The sequence below is a fragment of the Geotrypetes seraphini genome, chromosome 5, assembly GCF_902459505.1.
Source record: "Geotrypetes seraphini chromosome 5, aGeoSer1.1, whole genome shotgun sequence".
Classification (NCBI taxonomy): domain Eukaryota; kingdom Metazoa; phylum Chordata; class Amphibia; order Gymnophiona; family Dermophiidae; genus Geotrypetes; species Geotrypetes seraphini.
Genome location: NC_047088.1, coordinates 215,680,202 through 215,697,237, shown reverse-complemented (window position 1 = coordinate 215,697,237; position 17,036 = coordinate 215,680,202). Strand labels below are relative to the sequence as shown.

The following is a 17,036-nucleotide window of genomic DNA, read 5'->3' as shown; positions in this document are numbered from 1 at the left end:
GCTGCCCCTCACTGATGTCCCTCTCGCACCCTCCGAAGCCAACCTGCCTGCTAGCCATCCCCCTGTGCAGTAGAACCCTCTCCCCCCACTATCTCTGCCGTGCAGCCAACCCCATTGACCCTCCCACCGTGAGACAGAGTGCCAGATGGGCTAGTGCTGGGACGGATCCAGTCTTACCAGTACATAATTTGCATTAATATAGTCGGTTCTGGGGTCACTTCCTATATATTGAAGCCTCACCCTATAATGATCATCTGAAAGGAGAAGGGAGAGGTGATTGAGAAAGGTGCAAATGGAGGGGCTGTGAAGAGGAGGAAGAGACGCGGTGTGTACTCGCAGGGCAGGACATTGGTGCATCTGTTCTTGGTCCTGTTCACTGGCTGCTCCGCTGCTGTCCTTGATTGGGTTGTGCCCACCCTCTCCCACCGCAAGACAACTGTTAAACCTCCAGCTCCAGCAGCGGCCGCATCACATTAAAGACGCTGCTTCGCAGCCTTCCCATAATCTGATTTCTTCTGCCATGCCGGCAGAAGGTGGGAGGGTCAATGGGGTTTCGTATGCGCCGGGAAACTGCCCCATCTACCTCCTTGTAACCGCGCCTGAGCAAATCATCATCTGGATCACCAACCTTCTCAATACCTTCCTAAACCAAGGTCAATTACCAGAAACAATGGGAAAAATAGCACTTACTCCCATACTAAAAAAATCCAAAGGCAGATCTCTCCATGACCTCCAACTACAGACCCATCGCTGGCATACCTATTCTAACAAAAATCATCGAGACCCACATAAGTAAACAACTTGCAACCTACATCGAGCAATATTCATGTCTCCACCCGACCCAATTAGGATTCCGTCAACAACACACTACTGAACTTCTCATCCTCAATCACAAAAAACAAACAACTACTCAGTACGGGACGTCAAGCAATACTCCTGCAATTTGACATTTCAGCTGCCTTTGACTCCATGGATCATCACCTTCTATTAACAAAACTGTCAGAAACTGGTATAACTGGAACAGTGCTAAAAAGGTTCTCTGACTTCCTACAAAACAGAATAAATTGTCAAAAAGAGTGAAGAGATCTCCAGCCCCTGGAAGGCCTTCTGTGGGATGCCTCGAGGCTCTCCACTATCCCCCATCCAGGGCTGGATTAATGAATAGGCCCAGTAGGCACATGCCTAGGGCCCAAAACTGTGAGGGTAACTCGCTGAAGGAGGACAACTCACCTTGCCTTTTTTTAAAATCAGTAACGGGCCCCTCCCTCCCCCCCGGCATCAACAGCAATGGCCCCCTCCCGGCGATGGCAACGTGGCCGGCTCTGTTGCAGAAAGGTCTCGCAATGACTGCGTCTTCCAGCCCATCCCCTTCCGACGTCGATTGCTCCGGAAGAATTGATGTCGGAGGGGGATGGACCGACACAGTCATCGCGAGACCTTCCTGTAACAGATCCGGCCGTTGATGCGGGGGGGGGGGGCTGTTACCGTTAGCTTTTCTAATTCTGCTTTCGGGGCTGCCTTTTGCAAAGGAGCTCAGAGTGCAGAGCCGGCAGCTGCAATGTTTAGAGGAGGAGAGAGAAAGGAGCATGGAAGGGTGGTGGAGGGAGAGAAAGGGGGCAAGGTGGTATGGAAGGGTGGTGGGAAGGATGGGATGGAAGGGTGGTGGGAAGGGTGCAAAAAGACCCCTAGGTACTTCAAAGGTCTCCTTGACCACCAAAGTGGAAATGAAGAGTTAGAAGTGGCAGACACCGCCATGACCTTCGGCTTTTCGAGAAGAGGGTTAAACAAAAAAATGGGAAGGGGGAACCACTCTGATTCCAACCCAAGTGTAACATTTATTATGCATCCACGAAAACAATTCAACGCAGAACTGCATTTGGCACAGAGCAGCTGTCTCAGCAATCAGTCAGTTTTAATGGAACTGTTCAATAACAGTGTTATAGTAATGGGTTTTTCAGTTAACAAGTGTATTCTGTTTCTGCCACTGCTTATTCAAGATTTTGTGGGTGGTGCTTGTTACACTTACCATATATACTTGAATATAAGTCGATCCGAATATTAAGTCGAGACCCCATTTTCCCCCCCAAAAAGGAGGAAAAATGGTTGACTCGAATATAAGTGGGGTGGCTTAATATTCAAGTGCCCTGGCCTGTCAGGCTCTGCACCCAGCCTCCTTTCTGCCAGGCACTTCACCCAGCACTTTTCCCTCCCTCCCCTGTCCGGCATTACACCCAGCTCCCTTTCTGCCAGGCACAGCACCCTTCCCTCCCTCCCCTGTCAGGCATTGCACCCAGCTCCCTTTCTGCCAGGCCCAGCACCCTTCCCTCCCTCCCTTCCCTGTCAGACATTGCACCCAGCTCCCTTTCTGCCAGGCCCAGAACCCTTCCCTCCCTCCCCTGCCAGGCATTGCACCCAGCTTCCTTTCTGCCAGGCACTGCACTCAGTACCCTCCCCTGTCAGGCATTGCACCCAACCTCTTTCCTTCCTTCCTTCCCTCCCTTCCCTGTCAGACTCTGCACCCAGCACCCTTCCTTCCCTCTCTCCTTCTCCTGTCAGGCACTGCACCAGGCTCCCTTTCTGTCAGGCATTGCATATAGCCCCCTTCCTTCTTTCCCTCCCCTGTCAAGCATCGCACTCAGCTCCCTTCCTTCCCTCCCTAACTCCCAGGCTCTGCACCCTGTTGCCGCAGCCGTGCACCCTGCCGCCCTCCCTGTCATAGACTCAGGCTCATACCTCTACTGATTATCGTCGGTGGAGGTGCAGCGTGCAGTAGCGAACTTTTCAAGTTTGTTCCTCGCTGTTAAGAGGCTTCTGTGAGTGTCTTCGGCTGCGCTGAGAAGCACGAACAGGCAAGTGATTTTGCGATGCTGCTCAGTGCTGAGCGGCTTCCTTAATGGCTCCTGCGAATTCTTTTAGGGCCAATTTTTTGGCCCTAAAATCCCGGTTTATATTTGAGTATTTACAGCAGGGGTGCCCAGTAGTTTGCAAAGGCAACGTGAGTCAATTGGGAGCTCAACCCGGGCTCCGTGATAGACTCGCTTTGCCTTCTGTTCTACCTGCCTCCTGACCCTGTAAAGAGGACGCTGAAGCGCCAGGCTGACCAACGTTCCTCACTAGATGTCAATTCTGACGTTGGAGAGAAAGTTCCGGGCCAGCCAATCACTGCAAATCATTTTTGTTTATCATTGCAAACTTTTATTCATGTCATATTCTAAACATTTAGAATATGATTTATCCAAAATCTTTGTGGCTGCTGGACCTTAAAATGTGGAAAAAAAACTTGATGATATTGACTGCTTTAAAAGTAGATATCTGGAGGCACTCCTAAATTCACCTCCTTTGATCCTCATACTAGGACTTCTCTTGCTCTAGAACTTTTCCCTCAGTTATTTATATCTTATGTCTTACACACAACCCACAGCCATACCCAGAAAACCATTTTTACTCAAATATATCTATCTTGTATTTACTTCCTGTAGCACTTAAAACCTAAATATGTTTTCTTGCTTACAAGGCTGGTATAAATGCAAGCCAAACCAGTCTCAGTACAAAAGTTTTAGGTACCCTAGGCAAACCTTCAGCCTTGCCCCTTGCACCACTCCCTTCCTTGACTTTCTAGTGATTAAAGTCACTAATCATGAACATGCCAATACTTCTCCTTTAAAAGCAATTCTGTAATTGTGTAATTGTACATCATACTTTGAAATCAGGTTTGTCCAAGTTTAGTCTCAAGAAGCCACATATAGGCCAGATTTTCAGGATACCTTTAATGAATGTTGTGTACAAATATTTTTCATATGCATATTCATTAGGAATATCCTGAAAATCCCTTGAAGACTGAACTTGCACAAGCCTGTTTTAAGTATATATCCCTGCTTGCTGAGCTCCACAGAAATTGACAGTGAATCTGCCTTGATAGTGTGACCAACCACTAGGCTACTCCTCCACAAGTTGAACCTTGAATACTACTGATCTCATTAGTGAACGCTGACACCCAGGCAAGTCAACCACCTTTTTTTTTTTTTCAGTTCAGTACACATATTACATGCATGGAAGTTGTTTTGAGACTTCTGCTTGTATACTACCAGCAGTCAATTTGCAGCCAGCAGTTTGTGTTTAAAGATCTTTACCTGATGCTTGACAGCAGTTGAATAGCCTGAGACGTAACCTCAGGAAAGTTGTTCATATCAGTTATTCTTCCTGCTCAGGACAGAAGTATAAAATACTTACAAATATTTCAGCATTTGCATCAGAGGGAAGATTTCTGGGTCTGCCGCCGGTAGTGAGGAGGAGGCAAGGAACTCTGCTGGCAGTCTAAAAAGAGTACAGGAGTGCATGGGACCCGACACTGGAGTAAGGTGGTACACCCGCGGGATCCCCCAAACAAAGCAGACCCATTCCCGTTGGCCCTCGTTCCTGTGCAGCTCTCTAATCTGTAACTCCCAAACTAATGTATTCCTCATATATGTTGAACTAGACTCTTTCTGTGCATGCTTTAAAACTATCTAACTACAGTATATGTGAAACTTAACATTTCTCTGGAATTGCTAATGTAAGATGAACTATCTGTATGTTAAAAATCCTCATTTATTTGCTAATTAGACGATTATCACTATAGTACGTACTGCCTTAGATATCTGTATCTCGTTTTTGTTCAGTTATTATGTATGTTAACCTTGTAACCCGTTCTGGGCTTTCTGGGGAGTACGGGATATAAATTAAATAAATAAATACACCGGATTTAAGTGGTGATAAAGCAGCTAGAGTTTTCATTTGTTAATGGTAGCCTCTAAAGAGAAAGGGGAAAGCATTGACAGGTGGTAGACGATCTTTACAATTCAAATGACCCATATATAATTATGAATGAGAAAACCAATGTTCTTAAGCTTTTTTGTTTCAAAATATATATCAATTGTGATTAATTGTAACATGTTGAGTTTTTAAAGATAAAAGGTAGACTTTAGAAACAAATTTTAAATTTCATTGTGGCATTTGTGTCTACTGCTAATGATTTGTTAAATTATGTAATGAAGTTTTATTGTACCTGAACTTGAATTTCTGAAGGTAGTAATAAAATGAACAATCTGAAAATCCATTTTCCCAAAATAGTACATCAGGAAAGTAAATCTAGTATTGAAAAGTCTTGATGTTGGTGGGTTTTGTTTTGTTTGTTTGTATTTTGCAATACTTCATGCTTAATATTTTTGAGTTAAATCTCATAAGATATTTGTTTTGAAAATCTAACACTTTTGTTTTTCTTTTTGTAGCTCTACAGAGAAGTCGTTTCCCTGGAGATCAGCAGGTATATTATTTTAATGAAAGCACTTTGTCTTCCAGTATTCTTCAAAAGTACATAAAAATAGCCATACTGGGTCAGACCAATGGTCTATGTAGCCCAGTATCCTACTTCCAAGAGTGACCAAGCCAGGTCACAAGTACTTGGCAGAAACCCAAATATTATCAACATTCCCTGCTACCAATCCCAGGTCTATGGATTATGGACTTTTTCTCCAGAATCTTGTCCAAACCTTTTATAAACCCAGATACGCTAACCACTGTTACCACATACTCTGGCAACAAGTTCCAGAGCTTAACTATTTGTTTTAAAAGCATTCCTATGTAAGAACATAAGAATAGCCTTACTGGGTCAGACCAATGGTCCAGAAGCCTGTTCTCTTGGTGGCCAATCCAGGTCCCTAGTACCTGGCCAAAACCCAAGGAGTAGCAACATTTCATGATACTGATCCAGGGCAAGCAGTGGCTTCTCCCATGTCTTTTTCAATAACAGACTATGCACTTTTCCTCCAGGAAATTGTCCATACCTTTCTTAAAACCAACTACACTATCCGCTCTTGCCACAACCTCTGGCAACGTGTTCCAGAACTTAACTATTCTCTGAGTGAAAAAATATTTCCTCCAATTGGTTTTAAAAGTATTTCCTTGTAACTTCAAGTGTCCCCTAGTCTTTGTAATTTTTGATGGAGTGAAAAATCGATCCACTTGTACCCGCTCTACTCCACTCAGGATTTTGTAGACTTCAATCATATCTCCCCTCAGCCGTCTCTTTTCCAAGCTGAAGGTCCCTAACCTTTTTAGTCTTTCCTCATACGAGAGGAGTTTCATCCCCTTTATCATCTTGGTCACTCTTTGAACCTTTTCTAGTGCCACTATATCTTTCTTTAGATAAGGAGATCAGAATTGACCGCAATACTTCAGGTGAGGTCGTACCATGGAGCGAAACAAGGGCTTTATACCATGCACATTGGGCAGAAGGTTTCATCATATTGTCTACAATGACATCCAGATCTTTTTCTTGGGCACTAACCCCCAAGGTGGACCCTAGCATCCAGTAACTGTGATTTTGGTTATTCTTCCCAATGTGCATCACTTTGCATTTGTCCACATTAAATTTCAACTGCCACTTGGACGTCCAGTCTTCCAATTTCCTAAGGTCCACCTGCAATTTTTCACAATCTTCATGCGTTTTAACAACTTTGAATAGTTTAGTGTCATCTGCAAATTTAATCAACTCACTCATCGTTCCTATTTCCAGATCATTTATAAATAAGTTAACTTCAAGTATCCCTTGTCTTTGTACTTTTTGAAAGAGTTAAAAATCGATTCACTTTTACCCATTCTACACCACTCATGAATTTGTAGACTTCAATCATATCCCCCCTCAGCTGTTTTCCAAGCTGAAGAGCCCTAGGCTCATTAGCATTTTCTCAAATGAGAGGAGTTCCATCCCCTTTATCATTTTAATCATTCTTCTCCTCTCTCCACATACTAGTTTTTCCACATACTCTGGCAACGAGTTCCAGAGCTTAACTTATTTGTTTTAAAAGTATTCCTATGTAAGAACATAAGAATAGCCTTACTGGGTCAGACCAATGGTCTAGCAGCCTGTTCTCATGGTGGCCAATCCAGGTCCTTAGTACCTGGCCAAAACCCAAGGAGTAGCAACATTTCATGCTACTAATCCAGGGTACTCCTCAAAAGAAAAATCTCCCCACTCCCCAAAGAAACAAAAGGGTAAGGGGGAGAGACAGCTCAATCAACGAACTACCACAACTCAAGGTCTTAATAATATTAATGGTGGTGGAAGAGAGCCCTCAATCAGGCTGTGTGACTGAGGGCTCTCTTCCACCACCATTAATATTATTAAGACCTTGAGTTGTGGTAGTTCATTGTTTAGGCTGTTTCTCCCCCTTACCCTTTTGTTTCTTTGGGGAGCGGGGAGATTTTTCTTTTGAGTAGTTCTTGTTTTTTCTCCCCCATTTTTGGGTTTGTTTGATGTTCTACTGATCCAGGGCAAGCAGTGGCTTCTCCCATGTCTTTTTCAATAACAGACTGTGCACTTTTCCTCCAGGAAATTAAACATAGAAGATGACGGCAGAAAAGGGCTACAGCCCATCAAGTCTGCCCACTCTGCTTACCCACCCCCTGTCTATGTCCTAATGACCCAATTTCCTTATCTTGACCCTCATAGGGATCCAACATGAGTATCCCATTTATTCTTAAAGTCTGGCACACTGTCTGCCTCGATCACCTGCCTCGATCATCTTTCTTAAAAGTTTCATCCCCTTTATCATTTTAATCATTCTTCTTCTCTCTCCACATACCAGCTTTTCCATGTACTCTGGCAACGAGTTCCAGAGCTTAACTATATCTAACACCGTAGGACTTTTAGGGACCCCTGAAGAAGACATCTTGTCGAAGCGCGGACCATGTTGGGTCCTACGCCTCCAGCAGACTAGGTCCTTTAGGTCTTTATGTGGATTATTTTGTTTTCATGTGGATTGTTTTATTGTATATTTGGAACTTTGATTCTTTCATTAAAGTCCATCTCAGGATCATCGTCACTCCACAGTGTTTTCTTGGTTTCTTTTAGGCTTTCTTCTCTGTGGATTCCCTGGGGTCAATTGTCTCTGGTTTGTCTCAGTTATGCACATACCTGGCAATATTATATAATCTGTTAAGTTCAAGGCATGTTCTTGACCTGCCATTGCCCCTTTTCCCGTTCTTACACTCTTAACAGTTATGCACTAAAGAAATTATGTGCCAAGATAATAGAATTTCAACTACCATATATATTTAAATATAAATTAACCAGAATATAAACCGAGGTAACATTTTCCCCCAAAAAAGGAAGAAAAAAAATGTTTACTCGAATATAAACCGGTGTGAGGGGTGGTTAATATTGAAATGCATTTCCTTGCCGTGCCCTGCCAGGCTCTGCACCCTGTTCCCCCTCCCTTGCTGCTTTTCATCAAGCCCCCTCACTCACTCACTCACTCACTCCCCCCCTGCCCTGCCAGTCTCTGCACCCAGCCCCACTCCCAGCACCCAGCCCTCCCTGCCATGTTCTGTACCCTGTCCCCCCTCCCTCCTGATGACTTGCAGGCTTCCACCAGGCCTGCCGTGAGACCTGATGGTCCAATGGTGACGGGACATGAGGGATCCCTCCGGCCTCCTGTCCCAGCAAATTCTAAGAATTTTTACCTACCTCCCCCGTGTATCTTTAGTACTCCTTGTGGTCTAGCGGTGAATCGTGGCAGGAGTGACCTTCCTTCGCTCCTGCCCATGCAGAGCCACTAGCTGATTTGCTGATGTGAAATCGAGACAGCCAATCAGCTAGTGGCTCTGTATGGGCAAGAGCAAAGGAAAGTCACTACTGTCACGGTTCACTACTGGTCTGCTAGGGATACTAAAGGTACACAGTGGAGGCGGGAGGGAGGTAAAAATTCTTAGAATCGGCTGGGACAGGAGGCGGGAGGGATACCTCCTGTCTCAGCCACCGCTTCACCAGCGGGTCAGCGCTGACCCAAATTTAAACAGAGATCCACATTTATGGCCCATTTTTGGGCTCAAAAATCTCGGTTTATATTCAAGTATATATGGTAAGTTCAGTTACATGTGTACCTGCAAATCAGGGCCAGTTTGCACAATTAACTTCAATTATAGCCAGTTAATGATAGTGCCAATTAGCATCTAATTTATTAAACTTATGCATGCAGCAGCCACTATTCTATAACCCATATATGGCCATTCACTTCAGGATGAGCTGGGATGGTTTAGATATGCTGGAGTGAGTTTTCATGGAGACTCCAGTAGTGGGCCCAGAAATATCTAAGAAAAAAGACGGTTGGACAGACTAGATGGACTATTCAGGTCTTTATCTGCTATCATGTATCATATGTTACTGTGTTACTCTGCAAGTTAACAAACTAAGCACAAAAATGTATACACAAGATTATAGAGTGAGAGTGATAGTGCTGCTGCTATACAGATAAGTGCTTTTAAATATTGAATCTTTAATTTCTGTATTATAGTGCAGCAGAAATATCAGTCTTGACCAATGGGTATTTGCCATCCTTTCCTTTGAAGTCTGTAGAGAGCCTAATTTGCATGTTCTTAAGCTCATCCTTTCACTCTGCAGAGTTTGGTTCTGCAGTACTTGCAGGCTCAGTTGTCCCTCCCTAGTCCCTGGTATGTTCTGTTGGTAATGACTGAAATTCCTGTTGCACTAGAATGGAAGATTAGGTTCTTACCTTTGCTAATCTTTTTCTTGTAAACAGGAATATCAGTCTTCATGCCGCCCTGTTAGTTAGTTACCTGCTTTCTGTCTCAGACATGTCTGGAGGGTCAGACGTCTTGTTTTCTTCCACTGTCCCTTATGGTCAAGGAGGAGAATAATTTATTACAGTAGTGTAAAATTTACAAATTGAGTAACTTTAGAATACGTTGTTTTAATTAAAGCTGATTTTGTTGAGCAGAATAGATTTGTGTTATCTCAGGGAAAATCCCCACATCCCCTCTCTCTCTTTTTTGAACCATTCTAGAGCTGATTCACTGCTTTGGTACAGACTGAGGAAATCTAGCCCAGCCCTGAGTGAGAGGAGGAAGAGCTGAAGAATGTTGATTAGGGTCTCTACAGACTTTGCAAGCTGATATTCCTGTTTACAATAAAGATTTGCAAAGGTAAGAACCTAATCTACAGAGAGAAATGCAACAGCAGCAGGAAGATGCTGCTGGGGGGGGTTTCGTGTGCAGAGAGAAAGTGAAGAAGGAGAGAAAACAGTCAATAGATAAGAAGGCACTGGAAACATAGTTAAAAGCACAGAAAAATAGTCACCACACAACAAAGGTAGGGAAAATAATTTTATTTTCAATATAGTGATAGAAATGTGTCAGATTTGAGAATTTATATCTGCTGTGTTTATTGTGTGTATATGAAAAATGAATGGAAAAAATTGCATTACAATTATTAAAGGAGTGGGATCTGGGGAAGAGCTTGGGTGGGTGTAGGGTGGAGCTTGGGAGGTCTGTGTTTGGGGTACTCAGTTGATATTTGTTAGACTTCCCTGCTGGCATGCCCTCTGCGCATACATGGATGTCGACATGATGATGTCATGCATGCGCATGATATCATCATGGTGATGTCCACGCACTTCCGGGTGCCTTGAGCCGTGGCCACTACCTTTAGTGTGCCCCGGCTCAAGAAAGTTTGAGAGACATACCCTATACTGAAAACAGCCCAAGCAGACCTCTCCATAGCATCTAACTACAGACCGATTGCTGGCATTCCTGTCCTCACTAAAATCCTCAAGTCCCATGTCAGCAAACAGCTAGCCACTTACATAGAGCAACACTCCTGCCTCCACACATTCCAATATGGCTTCTGAAAGCAACACAGTACCGAACTCCTCATCACTCTAATCACCAAAATCAACAGCTGCTGAGTTCTGGTCATCAGGCAATATTACTTCAATTTAGTATCTCCATGGCCTTCGACTCAGTGGACCACTAACTACTCCTAACCAAACTCTCAGAAATTGGGATAACAGGGAATGTACTGAAATGGTTTGCCGACTTCCTACAAAATCGCGAATACAGGAAGAACACTCCAACCCAAGGCATTCTGTGGTGTCCCACAAGGCTCCCCGCTATCCCCAATCCTTTTCAATTTATTCATGAGCTTGCTGGGACACATCAAACTGGAGGACGAAACCATACCGTCCTATGCCTTAGATATCCTTCTCCTCATCCCCATAACCTATAACCATTCAAATATCGCTGAAAAAAAATCTCAAATAATATAGCTAAAATCCAAACCTGGGCAACTGTCAACAAACTGAACGCCACCAAAGCCATAGGTTTCTGCACCGCACAACTGAACATCATGTTTAAGCTCACCCTTCCATCTGACATCACTCTCATAATGGAGAAATCCACCAAAGTACTCAGCTGCATCTTAGATGACACTCTCACAATGGAACCACAAATCTATTACCTTCGGAAAAAGACCATCTACATACAGCATGTGACAACTGCGACTCACAAGGCCATACTTCCACCCACATCACTTCGCACTGATCATACAGATGATGGTTTTACCTCAACTATATTGCAACTCTGCCTACTTAGGCATTAATACCACTCTTATCCACAAACTGCAGCTCATCCAGAACACAGCCATTAGACTAATCTACAAATTAAAGAAATATGATTCAGTCACAACCTTCATCAGACAACTACACTGGCTTCCAATACCTTCCCAAATAAACTTCAAAATGTCATGTATTCTATACCAGATTCTATATGAAAACTCAGCTGCTCCCCTCATCCGGCTATTCTCTACTGCTTGGTCAACATCAAGAAGAATCCTTAACAGAATTCAACTAAACCTGCCATCCACAAAGTACCTCCACTACAAGCGAATCTTCCACTCCATGCTAACTTACCTGGGAGTAAAAGCCTGAAATGACCTTCCAGAAGCAATCAGGAAGGAGACAATATACACTACATTCAGGAAAAACCTGAAGATGCACCTCTTTGACAACTAACTGTTTCAGCTTCAATCTCCTCTCTGCTTGGCCCTCCCCTTGCTTTTCCTTGCCCCCTCCTCACTCCTCTTCCCCCTTCCTCTTTGAGCTTGTATAGGTTTGTGCGACTCACAAATGGAAGATTAGATTAGATGTGGCTAACGCTGGAAATGACCTTAGGCACCTCCATATTCATAATTTATGTCAAACATAGGCACCGGAAATGCAGGCCTCAAAAAACCCTAGCCTACATTTCTAGCACCTATGTTTAAGGTAGCTGCGATTCTATAAATGGTGCCATTGTGTGATTGACATGCAATCAGCAGCCGCCAAGATTATAGACTCCGGCCCTTGGTATCTGCTTTAGATGGCAAGACATTAAACAACAGCAAATGGGCAGGTCCCATTGGGAAAATACTGGATTCTACTCCTGAACTGGAAATAAATCCTAAGATCTCTGTTGGCCCTGATCTTTCTCAGCTCAGCAAAAGACTTAGCACAGATCAAAGCTATGGCTATTGAATTTTTTTTCCCTTATTATTTTTTATTTTCAAGTTTTACATAAAGTGTACAAAATATTAAAATACAATTGATAAATACACAATATCACTTTTATATCTAATACATCATATTCTAAATATATTTTTCTCCCTCTCCCTCCCCCCACCCTTCTATTACTTTTTAATCATACATTACATATTGTATATCATGTGTGTCACAAAGAAGATATTTAAAAGAAGAGAAGAAGAAGAAAAATCCTACTATTTATTCATTGCAGTATTTTGTCAATGGCCCCCATATTTTTATAAATTTAGTATATGTCCCTCTTTGTATTGCTATTGTTCTTTCCATTTTAAATATATGACATATTGTATTCCACCAAAATGTATAATTTAGGTTATTATAATTCTTTCAATTATTGGTTATATGCTGAATGGCAACCCCTGTCATAATTAATAAAAGCTTGTTATTTTCTGGTGAAATTTGACTTTTTTTTCTCATCATCATTCCAAATAATACTGTATCATATGATATTGCTATATGATTTTCCATCAATTTATTAATTTGTGGCCAAATTGAATTCCAAAAACTTTTAATGTAGGGACAATGATACAGTAAGTGATCTAATGTCCCTGGTTCCAGATTACAGTGCCAGCATTTATTGGACTTAGAACTGTCTAATTTTTGCAAACGTGTAGGGGTCCAAAAAGCTCTATGTAATAAAAAGAACCAAGTTTGTCTCATAGATGCTGACACTGTACATCTCATTCTCCAAGACCAAATTAGTGGCCATTGAGATGCATTAATTTGATACTTAATCTCAATGCTCCAAATATCTCTTAGACCATTTTTTGGTTTTTTATTCAAATATCCAGATATTAATTTATACCACAATGCGGCTTGATGTCCTAGGAAGTCTGCTTGAAAACATAAGAACTTTAAACTATATTGATTATTCAATGTTTTCCATTCAGGGAACCCAACCTGAATGGCCTGCTTCAATTGCAACCATTTAAAACTTTGTGTTTTACTTAGACCAAATCTATGTTGCAATTGTGAAAAATCCAGCAGTTTACCTTCTGAAATAACATCATCTAGAGATCTAATGCCTGCAATAATCCAGTTCTTCCAAAGGATTTGAGTTCCGCCAATTTTAATCTTGGAGTTTATCCATAGAGATTGATTAGTTGATTTGTTTATTGGGATAGGTGTTAATTTACTAATAAATCTCAACGTTTTCCAAGTATCCATTAATATTTTATTTTCTCTGTATCTTCTAGGCATGTTAATACTTGGAAGGTAAACTAAATTTAGGGGAAACATAAGGCGCCATTCCAAATATAACCAATCTGGTGCATTATCTATAAGTTCTGGGAGGATCCAATACATACCCTGACGTAGAATATAGGCTTGATGGTACCTATAAAAATTTGGAAAATTTACCCCTCCCTCCTTAATTGATTTTTGCAAAGTTACTAAAGCTATTCTAGGTGTTCTACCAAGCCAAAGAAATTTCGTTAAAATGCTATTAATCTTTTTATAAAAGGACCCCTGAAAATAAATAGGTATCATACTCATTTGGTAGCAAACTACAGGCAAGATCATCATTTTAATAGTTTGAACTCTCCCCCACCAAGAAATATGTAAAGGGTTCCATTGCTCACATAACTCCGTAACTTTTTTTAATACAAATTTTTCATTTTCTTTTACGGTATCTTCAATTGTATTTTTAACTTGAATGCCAAGATATTTAAATCCTTCTTCCTTCCATATGAACGGAAAATCTTTAAATAGTCCTTTTACACAATGAACATTTAAGGGTATAATTTCAGATTTATTCCAATTAATTTTATAACCTGAAAATTTACCAAACTTATCAATTAATTCCAATAAAGAAGATAAGGTAGATTCCGGATTTTTCAAATAAAGCAAAATATCATCAGCATAAGCCGAAATTTTATATTCCATATCTGAATATGGAATACCCTGTATCTCCCCCGTTTGCTGTATTGCTAACAATAAGGGTTCTAATATAACATCAAATAACAAAGGAGATAAAGGACAACCCTGTCTAACTCCCCTCCGCAATTGAAATCCATCAGATATCATATTATTAATATTTAATCTTGCAATCGGGAAGCTATTCAAAGTTTTTACCATTTGTATAAATCCAGAACCTATACCAAACCATTCTAAAGCTTGATACATAAAATTCCATTCTACCCTATCAAACGCGTTTTCTGCATCCAAGGAAACTGTAAAAGTCGGTTCATCTATTTTTTTTGATAAATTTAACATATGAAACAATAATCTAGAGTTATTGGAGGAATGTCTTTTAGCAACGAAACCCGTCTGATGCATATCTATAATATGTGGGAGAGCTTTGGCTAATCTCAAAGCCAAAATTTTTGCCAAAAGTTTATTATCTACATTTATTAAAGATATAGGCCTGTAGTTTGAAACCAAAGTAGGATCTTTATTTGGCTTAGGCAGAACAATTATTATTGATTCAGCCATAGTACCTTTAATATCACCTTTTATAAGTTGTGTTTGATATAAATTTAGTAAATGTGGGGAAAGGATATTTTGAAATGTTTTATAAAATTCTACTGTATAACCATCACCACCTGGAGCGGATCCAACTCTAAGAGATCTCAATGCTGTTTCTAATTCTTTTAATGATATAGGTTCATCTAAACTCCGTTTTATATGATCAGGAACCTTAGGTCCATTAATTAAATCTAAAAAATTTTTACCATCTTTTTGTCTCTCCAAATAAGGCTCGGAAGAATACAGATCTTTATAAAATTTTAGAAATTGTTTTAAAATTATATCTGTTTGATTTGTTATTGTACCATTATCATCTTTTATCCCATTAACATTAGTTTTCCTTTTTTTTGCTTTAAGATAATTTGCCAATAATCTCCCCGCCTTATTAGAATTTCCATAATACACTGCTTGTTTGGAAAACAAATCTCTTCTTATCATTTTTGAAGATATTTCATTATATTTACCTTTTGCTTTCAAAAGAGCTTGCAATATCTCATTTTCCCATTTGTTTATCAATTTAGCTTCTAATATTTTGATTTCTTTTTCTAATTCTATATATTGAATTTTATTTTGTTTCCTAATAAAAGCTGAATATGATATAATATTACCCCTCATAGTTGCTTTAAATGCATCCCATACATTCTCAATAGATGTATCCTCCACTAAATTCATTTGAAAGAAATCATTAATTTGTGTTTTAAAATTTTCCAAAAATTTATCATCCACAAGCAGTGCATTATCAAATCTCCAAAGAGGTCTACCCTTTTCCAATTTATCCAATTGTAATTCTATCCATATTCCCGCATGATCCGAAATAATAATAGGATCTATGGAAGCTTTAATCACCTGTTGCACTTCATTTGTTGAAACAAAAATATAATCTATTCTTGAAAATGATTTATGAACCTGTGAACAAAATGAAAATTCCTGATCATTAAAATGAAGAATACGCCATATATCCTTTAAATCGCATGATTGAGCCAGATTATCTAAACCTAAAGATTTTATATTTTTACTTGGTTTTTTATCCAATAATGGATCCATTACAGCATTAAAATCTCCAGCCACCACTAAATTAGAAGCAGCCAGTGGTAATAACATATTCTGTAATTTTTTAAAAAATTCTGATTGATTCGAATTAGGGGCATATATATTAAACAACGTCAGGGCATTATTTCCCATACCTATATCAACATGTATCCATCTTCCATGTGGGTCTGAATTTATTACCTTAATCTTGGCCATACATTTTTTATTTATAAGAATTGCTACCCCTGCTTTTTTACCCTCTGCTGGAGCAAAAAAACATTCTTTTACCCACCCACCCATTAGTTTCTGTGATTCTTTTGTATTAAGATGGGTCTCCTGCAGACAGTAAATATCCGCATTTTGCTTTTTTAAAAATGCTAATATCTTTTTTCTTTTGATTACATGATTCAGGCCATTGACATTAATAGAGTATATCTTAAAAGACATTATATATTTTAAAACTTATCAGTATAATCTTTTTCCCTTCTTCTTTCATATTTAAAATCCAAAAAATATTTTCTATGACACACATATTTACCCTTGAAGTATCCATTCCCTTATTTACTTTCTCCTTAATCATTCTAATAAATACCATCTTTTTCCCTCCCTTTCCCACCCAATATATTGACTGCTTAAGAACACACATTGGAACTGCAACCCGAACATTCCCCTCCCCTCTAGGCAACCAATATTCAATCAATATCCCCTTCTATCTATCTATATTAACCTTTAATATCTTTAGTCATTTTTTACTCCTAACATTTCATTAATGTATCTTTATTCATTCATCAATTTTTAATTTATATTTCCCTAGTATTATAGTTTACATCGTAAAATTTTATCTTAAACATATATTTAATATGGTATTGATATTTTCCTATATCTTATACTTTCTTTCTTTATATTTTTATTGTCTTTTCTTTAATTCATATTTTTCTTTCTTCAGTATTTCAATGTCTCATATTTTTATAATTTTTCACAATGTCATCAAAACCTATCTTGATATTTTATGTTAAAATGACATAGGTTCTGATTTTGAGAGAAAGGTTTTTAGTTTTTCTGGATCTTCAAAATACAAAGATTTATCTCCAGATGATACTCTCATTTTTGCCGGATAATATAATCCGTATT

General features: G+C 39.9%; 1 protein-coding gene across 3 annotated transcripts in view; it reads left to right on the top strand.

The window, feature by feature from the left end:
• Nucleotides 1-17,036, top strand: part of PKP4 (plakophilin 4) — a 287,449-nt gene that overhangs the window by 112,778 nt on the left and 157,635 nt on the right. For all 3 annotated transcript variants that reach the window (XM_033944462.1, XM_033944460.1, XM_033944461.1), the window contains exon 5: nucleotides 5,268-5,302. In XM_033944462.1, coding sequence (XP_033800353.1) covers nucleotides 5,268-5,302 — 35 coding nt within the window. The remainder of the gene's footprint in view (nucleotides 1-5,267; nucleotides 5,303-17,036) is intronic.